The sequence below is a fragment of the Saccopteryx bilineata genome, chromosome 7, assembly GCF_036850765.1.
Source record: "Saccopteryx bilineata isolate mSacBil1 chromosome 7, mSacBil1_pri_phased_curated, whole genome shotgun sequence".
NCBI classification, from domain to species: Eukaryota; Metazoa; Chordata; class Mammalia; order Chiroptera; family Emballonuridae; genus Saccopteryx; species Saccopteryx bilineata.
Genome location: NC_089496.1, coordinates 91,095,101 through 91,105,695, shown reverse-complemented (window position 1 = coordinate 91,105,695; position 10,595 = coordinate 91,095,101). Strand labels below are relative to the sequence as shown.

General features: G+C 51.9%; 1 protein-coding gene across 1 annotated transcript; it reads left to right on the top strand.

Moving 5' to 3' along the window:
- Nucleotides 1–3,243: 3,243 nt before the first annotated feature.
- CALHM3 (calcium homeostasis modulator 3) lies at nucleotides 3,244–10,120 on the top strand. The gene is made up of 3 exons (XM_066240150.1): nucleotides 3,244–3,530; nucleotides 5,992–6,247; nucleotides 9,357–10,120. Exons 1-3 carry the CDS (start codon nucleotides 3,244–3,246, stop codon nucleotides 9,843–9,845), a joined length of 1,032 nt encoding a protein of 343 aa, XP_066096247.1. The 3' UTR covers nucleotides 9,846–10,120.
- Nucleotides 10,121–10,595: the final 475 nt, after the last annotated feature.

Here is a 10,595-nt window from a genome sequence, read left to right as displayed (position 1 = left end):
GGCTTTTCCCCAGGTCTGCCAGAGACAGACCAGCGTGCTGTCACACGGATCCCTCACAGGCTTCTGTCATCAGGACAAAAGAGAGATCTCTCAGAGACAGGGAAGGCACCACTGCTCTGCTAGACATGAGATGACAATGGCCTCCCAGTTCTGAGAGAGAAGTGGGACATGCATCCAATGTCTTCCTTTTGAAAGAAGAAGAAAAAAAAACCTCAGGGAAGAGTGTACTCACCGTCTAAGAAGAAGAGACACATCACACCTGTATTTCTTTTGTGTGTGTGTGTGTGATGAAGACAGAGTTAGAGAGAGGGACAGATAGAGACAGACAGACAGGAAGGGAGAGAGATGAGAAGCATCAATTCTTTGTTGTGGCACCTTAGTTGTTCATTGATTGCTTTCTCATATGTGCCTTGACCAGGGGGGCTACAGCAGACTGAGTGACCCCTTGCTCAAGCCAGCGACCTTGGGCTCAAGCTGGTGAGCCTTGCTCAAACTGGATGAGCCCATGCTCAAGCTGGTGACCTCGGGGTCTCGAACCTGGGTCCTCTGCGTCCCAGTCCAACGCTCCATCTACTGCGCCACCACCTGGTCAGGCCACACACTTGTACACATACACACACATACACACCACACGTGTACACACATGCACCCACAAATACATATACACCACACACACTCCCACTCACACATCAGATACTCTGAGTGTAAACTGCACAGATAATTATGAAGTTTGCAGGACATAGTGTATTTGGAATTGTCTAACTTATAATACAAGTTACACAACCTAATTAAAATTTATTTTGCACGTCTTAGGGGTCCCTGAAACACCTAGGCTGTCATCCTTCAGAGATGCTGAAACTAAGACACAGTGAGAGACCTGTGTCATGAGCGTAAAGAGAAGGAACTGACATGCCTCCATTGACAAGTCACACAGGCAGCCTGAGCTGCCTCTCCCCTGGGCACCCAGTGGGTAATTAACAGTAGTTAACACTTCTCCCAAGAAATGCCAGGCAGGCCAGCCAGCACGTGTCCTTGTGAGCCTGGAAAAATCTGGGAGGACACACACCCTGGCAGTAACAAGAAGACTCTCTGGGGAGTGCTCTGATAGGGACACTTCCATGTTCTCTATTTTTAACTTCCTCATAATGGTGTATTTAATCAGGAAAAATGGGGATATTTCTATTTTTTAAAATTTGTTTGGGAATAAGGAAATAAAGGTGGTCTGTGCAGATGCAGGGGTCCCAGCAAAACTGCACGGAGCTAACAGGTTAGAGCTGGGCCTCTGGGGTAGGGGAGGACTCAGGAGAAGATTGTCCTTGCTGTTCTAGAGGACTGGCAAGAGTCTGCATTCATGACCATGAGGACCCATGGTCTGGGGAGAGAATCACAGTGCTGATACACTAAAACCACCACTTGGGAGTCCAGGATGCCAGCCAGTCCAGGCCAGGTGGAGGAGGGGTCAGTGGGATCAAGGCCATTCCAGTCCCTGAGGTTTTCCTCCTCTCAGGGTGGCCCTGGGCTGGCAGTGAGGGAGCCAGGGGGATAAAGATTAGGAAGAACCTGCGTGGTTTGGACCTGGATGCCTCTCCCACATCCATGCTCCAGGCCCGAGGCCCACCATTCTGTGACCCCAGGAACAGACTCATGGGCTCCTGTGGATGCCTCCTCTCCTCTCCCCAGCCCAGGCAGCCAATGTCAGGCCTGGGGGCCAATGGACAAGGGTGCTATGGGGTGGGAAACGGGTGAGAAGGGAAAGAGAAAGACAGGAAGAGGCAGCAACACAGAGAGAAAGACAAAGACAGGGAGACACACAGAAAGACTTAGACACACACTGAGGGACAGGGAAGAGAGTTAGATGTACATACACAGAGAAAGGCCATTAGAGAGACAGAGAGAGAGGTACAAAATGAGGGAGAGAAATGGAGACAGAGAGAAATTAAGGGCAGAACCTACATTCAACACATTTGCTTCCTAGGAGCAGGCAGGGGGCAGGCACAAGTCGAGCGAGAGCTGGAGAGAGATAGAGGGTCTAAGCACCAACGTCACAAAGAACAAACATTTGCTGCAACTAGCTCTGCGTTTAGCACCCACTGGATGCTGCAGAGAACAAAAGGGTGCAGGTCCAAGTCCCTGTGCTAGGAAAGATTGCTACCAGGCTGAGGTGGCCTTTCCCAGGGCCAAATGGTTGATCAAAGCCCCCACGGAGCTGAGGTCACCAGGGGTGACTTGGTGACAGGGCTGCATTTAAGTTGTCCCTTGACGGGCAAGTGGGAAGAAGAGACATGGTTTTTAGTGGAGGTGGGAAGACACTTCTGGTACAGACAGTTAGGAGAGACTTGAATGCTGAGCTAAGGAGGCTGAGGGAGCCCGGTCTCACTTGAGCCAAGGAGTGAGTTAGTGGAAGCTGTGTGTTAGGGAGCTTACACCAGCCAGTGGCCAGACCTAGAGAGCAGTGGAATAAAATGGAGCAGACGCCTGCCACCACTGAGCCTCCAGCCCTGTCTCCTGGTACCCACCGTCTGGCACGACGTCCCAGCGACCCCAAACTGCTGGCCACACCAGACTGTTTCTCACCTCCACGCCTTTACCCATACAAGAACTTCTGTCTGGAAAGCCTTCCCTTTCCAACGTCTTTCATTACCAAATGCTAAAAACCTGGTTTAAACTCTTCTTAAGGGTTTTCTCTTCTAAGAACCCTCCAGGGGAGGTAAGGTGCCCCTCCTGGCTCCTCCCAGCATGAAAGCCAACATGAGTTCTCCCTGGGCTCAGCTGAATCAAGTCATGTTTTTGATCAAAGCCAGAAAATATAATTGGCTCCATCAGCATCTTAGCTTTACCACACCCAGAATTTGCCTGTCCCTCACGGGACACCCTCCCAGCTGTCCGGCCTCAGTATCCACCCCCTGAAGAGCGGGGGGGTAGGGGGGAATGACGGGGACGAAGGGACAGGGCAGGGCACATTTGCCTAGAGGTGCTTTGGGCTGGCTGGTCACAGAGCAGTGACTCACTCTAGAGAGGAGCGGAGGGGCACTGGTGACAACAGACAATCCGGTTGGGCATCGGAGCCTTTGTGGTGAGCTGGATCCCAGGAGTCCTGCTGGGGTCTAGACCCACCTCCTCCTTGTCCTCCAGACCCTTGGAAGAGAAGAACCTCTTGGGGCCTGGACTCTGCCAGCACTGCCCAGGAAGGCGGCTGAAGCCTCACCACCCCGCTGCCACGCCGCCCTCCCACGAGGCAGAGCCATGGAGAAGTTCCGCACGCTCTTCCAGCACTTCCAGTCCAGCCCCGACTCGGTCATGAATGGCGTCTGCCTGCTCCTGGCCGTGGCCACTGTCAAGCTGTACTCCTCCTTCGACTTCAGCTGCCCCTGCCTGGCACACTACAACGCCCTCTACGGCCTGGGCCTGCTGCTCACACCCCCACTTGCCCTCTTCCTCTGTGGCCTCCTCGCCAACCGGCAGTCCGTGGTGATGGTGGAGGAGTGGCGCCGGCCCGCAGGGCACCGGAGGAAGGACCCGGGCATCATCAGGTGTGGTCCCATATCACCCAGAGGTCTGTGGGCATTGTCAGGTCCCCCACACCTGCACAGCCACTGCCAGGGGCACCCCCAAACCCTGACCCTCCCCTGAGAGCATTGTCAGGCCCCCCACACCTGCACAGCCTCTGCCAGGGGCACCCCCAAACCCTGACCCTCCCCTGAGAGCATCGTCAGGCCCCCCACACCTGCACAGCCACTGCCAGGGGCACCCCCAAACCCTGACCCTCCCCTGAGAGCATCGTCAGGCCCCCCCACACCTGCACAGCCACTGCCAGGGGCACCCCCAAACCCTGACCCTCCCCTGAGAGCATTGTCAGGCCCCCCACACCTGCACAGCCTCTGCCAGGGGCACCCCCAAACCCTGACCCTCCCCTGAGAGCATTGTCAGGCCCCCCACACCTGCACAGCCTCTGCCAGGGGCACCCCCAAACCCTGACCCTCCCCTGAGAGCATCGTCAGGCCCCCCACACCTGCACAGCCACTGCCAGGGGCACCCCCAAACCCTGACCCTCCCCTGAGAGCATCGTCAGGTCCCCCACACCTGCACAGGCATTGCCAGGGGCACCCCCAAACCCTGACCCTCCCCCATGGGCATTGTCGGCCCCACCTACCCACACAAACACTGCCAGATGACCCCAGCCCCCATGACCCCATGGGTGTTGTCAGGCTCCTCACCCACCCCCACAGGCATGCTTGGGTGTGCCCTCTCCTTTCCCCAACTAAGGCATCGTCAATCAGCTCAGGAAACCCATTTGCTGTTTCCACTCTGGAAACAGATATTTCTGTTCCTGTCATCTGTCACCTTTCTGTGGCCAGTGCTAGAGACACATGAATGATACAGGATTTCCCAGAACTACCCAGGTCACATCTGTCATGCTAACCACGGATTATACCCCAGCACACTCATGAAGGGCCATCCCATGACATGCACAGAGGGTTTTGCATGTAGTGGGAGGCATGAGTGGTGTTAAGGGCTGCATGGCTCTCCCATAAGCCCCCTGGGGCAGCTCGCACTGCTGTGTCCTCCCACCTGGTGGCTGCCCTGTACCAAAAGCAGTTGATGGAGTTTAGCAATTTGAATTGCTCCCTGGCCAACACTGCACACCGACTCGGTGCCAAGCTCTGTGCCCAGTGCTGTGTGTGCCCAGCCTCTGAATCGCCATCACAGCCTTGGGTCTGCTCCTGTATGAGACTCATTTTTAAGGATGAGGGATCTGAGGCACAGAGAAGTTAGGTAACTTATGCTGCCCTTAGCTTTTTGAACAAAATGTCTAAGTGCTCTAGACCTGTGGGCAGTGCCAGGAGGGGCTCGCTGGGTTTGCCCTCTCCCGATCTCCTCTTCCATCCTGTGATTTGACATGCATAACAGAGGTGTCCTCAAGGGTATGTAAGTCAACTTCATGACAAGTCCTCAGTTCTACCTTCTAACCACATTGTCCCCATAGGAAAAGCTGGAGCCGCCCCTGCCTATAGTTCAGTGTGCGCGCGCACGCACACACACACACACACACACAGCATGCATCATTTTATGTTTAAATACAGTACAAGTTAGAAACATCTGCATCCTGTGCACAAGTAGCCTCTGTTTTGTGTTCTTTGGGGGCTCTGTGCTCCCTGTCACCCAGCCACACAGGGAAGGTCACATGCACTAGGTGTGCCCTTGGCTTTTTTCTTTGGGAGCCAGTGGTTGCAGCTCCACGGGGCTCCTGTCCTGTGACCAACACCCAGTGTAGGCCGTGAGAGGGGTGGAGAGGTCAGAAGAGGCCCCCGGGGACAGTAAGGGCTGGGCTCCCTGGATGCTGGGAGAGCTGTTTGAGGCACTACGTCTCGAGGGTTATTTGGCTGGGCTGTCTTAGTTGGGTTCCCCTCCAAAGCAGGCCCTGGGAAGAATGTGACAATGAGCAGGTAACTGCAGTACAGTCTTTCTGAGGACCCTCTGATAGGGGGGGTAGGGCACACCTCAGAAATGGTCCATTGAGGGTCTAGGAAGATGGGCATTTATCCACCAGGCCCATCCTCTTGGCTTGAAGGTTGACTTGGGGTTAACTTTCTATCACTTGCAGCCTAGCCCTCAGGCAGAGCCACACAAGCCATTGAGGTGGTTGGGGTCCCAGGCGCTCAGGCCTCCACGTGAATAAGGATGATCTGCCAATGCTGTAGATGCCTCTGAGTGGGCAGGGCATCTGCAGAGTCTACCACAAGGCCTAGAGCTGGAAGAACACCAGCTCCCCTGTGTTGTAGTCCAGGGACTCCCAGAGTCCCCAGCCCTCCTTCCTCCTTGCCCTGTGCTGCTGGGAGCCCGACAGTGGAAGCTGCAGCCGTTCCTTTGATGTAACTACAATTACTATGTCCCAGCCTGCCTGGGAAGTCCATCTTTGCATCTCTCCTGTAGCCTTCCTGCTTCAGCTGAATTCCAGCCTCCCTTTGTGACCTCCCTTTCCTCTGCTCCCAGGTATATGTTCTCCTCTGTGCTGCAGAGAGCGCTGGCTGCCCCCCTCGTCTGGGTCCTGCTGGCCCTCCTTGATGGGAAGTGCTTCGTCTGTGCCTTCAGCAGCTCCGTGGACCCTGAGAAGTTTCTGGACTTTGCCAACATGACCCCCAGCCAGGTTCAGCTCTTCCTGGCCAAGGTGCCCTGCAGGGAGGATGAGCTGGTCAGAAACAGCCCTGCTCGAAAGGCAGTGTCTCGCTACCTGCGGTGCCTGTCACAGGTAATTTGTAAGGTCCTCTGCCAACCCTCCCATATATCCTGCATGGGTTCTGGAGGGTGAGAAGGTACAAATGACTTCCTGTGTCCCCTCCCTACTTCTGGAGACACAGCCAAGGAGCAAGTGGTCGCAGGAGGATCAGGAACATGGCTCATGTGCAGGACAGTGTTGGGCCTTGGGGAGCAGGCACTTGGTCACTAATGCTGATTCACCCGGACAGAGACCAGGTACCCATATCCTCTGGGAGTCAGTTAGGTCCACCCTCAGGAGACTGGATAGCGAGAAAGCATTGCAGATAGACGGCTCTGTCCACCCCATACATACATTTTCCCCATCCCCCAGAAATAATGCTAATTACCTTTTGTTGAGGACTTATGTGTTGGGTACTGGGTTAAGCATTTCATATTTCATATGTATTATTTCATTTAATTCTCAGAACAGCCCTATAAAATGGACACAATCATTATCATCCCATTTCACAGATGAGGAAACGGAGGTTCAGAGTTTCATTCTCTAAGCCAAAGTCACACAGTTTGGAAGAGGCAGGGCAGGGATCTGAATACACATGTTATAACTTCTGACCATGTTGACCACCTCCCTACAATGCAAGTTCTCCCCAGATGCCTGGCTTCCCGTAGGAGATCATTATCCTGGGAGCAAACCGCAGCCCCATTCCCAGCCCAGGCCCTAGATTCCAACACTACCACTTCCAGAGCCCCAGGTTGAGCTGTGTCCTCCAAAAGGTATTCATATGAACCCAGGCATGCAGAGTACCACTAGGGCTACAGAGAATAAAAACATGTCCCCAGCCTGACCTGTGGTGGCGCAGTGGATAAAGTGTCGACCTGGAAATACTGAGGTCGCTGGTTCGAAACCCTGGGCTTGCCTGATCAAGGCACATATGGGAGTTGATGCTTCCTGCTCCTCCCCCCTTCTCTCTCTATCTCTCTCCTTTCTAAAATGAATAAATTAAAAAAAAAAACAAAAAAAAAAAAAAAAAAAAAAAAAACACATGTCCCCAGCCTTTTGAGGACCTAAGACAGGCTGGTGGCAAATGCAGGCCCGTGGTGCAGTGTAGAGAGAACCAGAGCTCGGGACACACTTGATTCTAGTTCAGACTGTGACCGTGGCTATGTCACTCTCCCTCTGGGCCTCAGTTTCTCCTGCAAAACGAAGGGGAGTTTGGTCTCCTTTACCCTGATGGTCCCCGCACCTTAAACACTAAATTTCTCATTGGAAAGAGTGCGGAATTTTCCATCAGACCAGTGTTTGAGTCCTGACCCAGCTGTAACTTTATCAAACACTTTAAATGCTCCCCAAGTGTAAAATACTCATACAAGTATTTTTAAATTGATAAGCGGGGAGGATTCTGTGAGAGGCCAAATGAGAGACTGTAAATCACTTCTACAAATGATAAGGATTCAAATATGTCTCTGTGTTGGAAGGGTGACTTCTCTGTTCCAGGTCCACACAGTGCTCCAGTCTTCAGCGAGACCTTGAAGACACTCTAGCTGTGGATGGGCAGAGAGGAGGGAGAAAGGAGCAGCCAGGTGTGCGCTCCAGCCCTAGAGAGCTACTTCCAGTTGTTTCCCACTCTTGGCCTGGAACACTGTTCCCTGTTCATAGCCTATACAACTGTTACTCATCCTTCAGGTCTCAGTCTAATAAACCTTACTGTTCCCTGAGCCCTCAAGCTCAGGTTAGGTAAATCCCCATGACTCCCTTCAATCTGGCACATAGCCAGTCATGGCCTATTGTTTTCTCCACTTAGGTGTGAACTCTATGAGAGAAAAGACAGGGTCCCCAGTGCCTCCCCCAAAATACGGGATAGATGGATGAGGTGGATAAATATATGCGAGGATGGATGGAGGACTGAATAAACAATGAAAGGATGATGGATGGATGGATGGATGGATGGATGGATAGGTGATGCATGGGAGTGTAGGAAGAAAAAACTTTACCTCTTCCCATCTTAGGTTTTCAGCTGAGATGCTAACAACAAAATAATTAACAAAAGGAGAACAGCTTGTTAGTGCATGCAGCGCACATCACGTGGGAGAAACCTAAATCAAAGAGTAACTCGAAGTGGTGGCTTAGAATTCCGGTTTATATAGCATCTTCAGCAAAGAGCAGTACCTTTGTAGAAAAATGACAGGACAAAGGAAAGTAGTTTTAGGCTTTCAGCAGCAGAAACTGTGGTCAGGTCAACCCGTGAGAGGAAACCTGGAACTTCTCACTCCTCTTGACTGATAGAGTAAGGTTCGCACATTCCCCTGGTGATGTCTTGGCAGGATAAGAGTCTGTCTCCAGTAAAAGGAGAATGTATATACTACTCACAAAAATTAGGGGATATTTCAAAATGAATGTGAATGTGCAGATACTCCAGTACTTTCAGCCTTTTGTACAGTGCATTTTCACCAACGAAATAAAAGTTGGTTTTACATCTCATTTGCATAATTGAACAACTTTCTTTGACTTGTTTGCTTTACTGATGTTCTTGTTTAATAAAAAAATTAAATGCTTTTTTTTATCGCTTCATATTCATTTGAAATATCCTTTAATTTTTGTGAGCAGTATATATTGCGTTTAAGGCAAAAAGGATAGAGAATTTTTCCAAAGTTTGATGCTTCTTAATTGTCTTCAGCTCAAAATAATTTTTTGTCAAAGAGGCATACTTTGGGAAGATATATTCTGGTTTCCAGAAAGAAAGTTGAAAGGATGAATAGTGGGTGCATGAATGGTTAGATAAATAGTCTGAAGGAAGTATGAGAGTATCAGAACATAAATGGATGGGGATAGATGGCTGTATAGGAGACTGGATATGGACAGATGGAAAAACTGTTGGGAGGATCTCTGGATAGGAAGATGATAGATATATAGTCAGATGAGAGGATGGATAACTGAATGGATGGGTGGAGAGATAGCTGGTTAGATGAATGGATGCAAAGATGAGAGGAGGCATGAAAGGGAGGCTGGATGAAGGTGGTTGGTAGGAGGGATGATTAAATGCGAAGGATGGGAGGGATTCATAAAGGGAGAGAATCTGGAACGCCCTTGCCAGGCTCACAGCGCTGTGCCCCGCCCACACCCAACCTTGTCCTGCCGCCCCCAGGCTATCGGCTGGAGTATCACCCTGCTGCTGATCGTCCTGGCCTTCCTGGCCCGCTGCCTAAGGCCCTGCTTCGACCAGACCGTCTTCCTGCAGCGCAGATACTGGAGTAACTACGTGGACCTGGAGCAGAAGCTCTTCGACGAGACGTGCAGTGAGCACGCGCGGGACTTCGCGCACCGCTGCGTGCTGCACTTCTTCGCCAGCATGCAGAACGAGCTGCGGGCGCGGGGACTGCAACGGGACACGGCGGACAGCAGCGCCGAGCCCCCAGAGATGCCTGAGCCCCCCGAGGGCCTGGACAGAAATGGGAAGACCCACCTGCGCTCAATCTCCAGCCGGGAGCAAGTGGACCATCTCCTGAGCACCTGGTACTCCAGCAAACCACCACTCGACCTCGTTGCATCCCCGGAGCTCTGGGGGGGTGGCCTCAGTCACCGTGCCCCCACAGTGGCTCCCAGTACCAGGCTGTCCCAGAACATCGAGGTGTAGGGCCCCCTACAGTGTCCCCGCATGAAGTGGCAGTGCTGACATTGGGTAGAGGGCTGTGCAGGCTGTGGGAACCCCAAGGCAAGACAGCCTAATCCTTGTTGACCTCCTTCCCCAAAATAGCCCCATCTCTGGCCTAGTTTCTGGGGGTGGCCACCCCTGTGCTCTGAAGCAGTGCTGTGCAAACCTGAATGCACTCATCATTCAGCTGGGCTTTGGTGAAATGCAAATTCTGATTCTGTGTATCCAGGACTGGAGCCAAGACTGAACTTCTAACAGGCTCCCAAGTGACGCTGCTGATCCTGGTCCATGGACCAAACTTTTAGTAGCAAGAGTCTAAATAGATCTGCTGTGGGTTCTGGATCCCCTATGTCCAGATTCTAAATAATAATAATAACAACAGCAAAATGTTTATATGGTGCTTACTATGTGCCAGGCATTGTTCTGACTTCTTTAGATATATTAACTCATTTTCTCCCCATAATAACCTAATGCAGTGTGATGATTATTCACCCCATTTTTTAGAAGGGAAAATTGAGGCTTTAAGAGGTTTAGTTGCCCCAGAGCACCCATGTAAGAGCTGAAATCTGATCGCAGGAGGTCTGGCTCCAGAACCTGCTAGGACCTGCTACCCTAGTTAGCCCTCCAGATAGTTTTGTTTGTGTATTTGTTTTCAATTCTCTGGTTGGGTTTTCCTGCCGCTTCCACCAGGGTTCTCTGAGGAAGCTCTACCAAGCTCTGCTTGTTGAGTTC

What these genes read in the sequence shown, in the direction of transcription:
- CALHM3 (XM_066240150.1), top strand. Translation starts at nt 3,244, where the DNA reads ATGGAGAAGTTCCGCACGCTCTTCCAGCACTTCCAGTCCAGCCCCGAC. An exon ending in AAGGACCCGGGCATCATCAG is followed by an intron (nt 3,531 to 5,991) that starts GTGTGGTCCCAT and finishes CTCTGCTCCCAG; the next exon opens with GTATATGTTCTCCTCTGTGC. An exon ending in ACCTGCGGTGCCTGTCACAG is followed by an intron (nt 6,248 to 9,356) that starts GTAATTTGTAAG and finishes TGCCGCCCCCAG; the next exon opens with GCTATCGGCTGGAGTATCAC.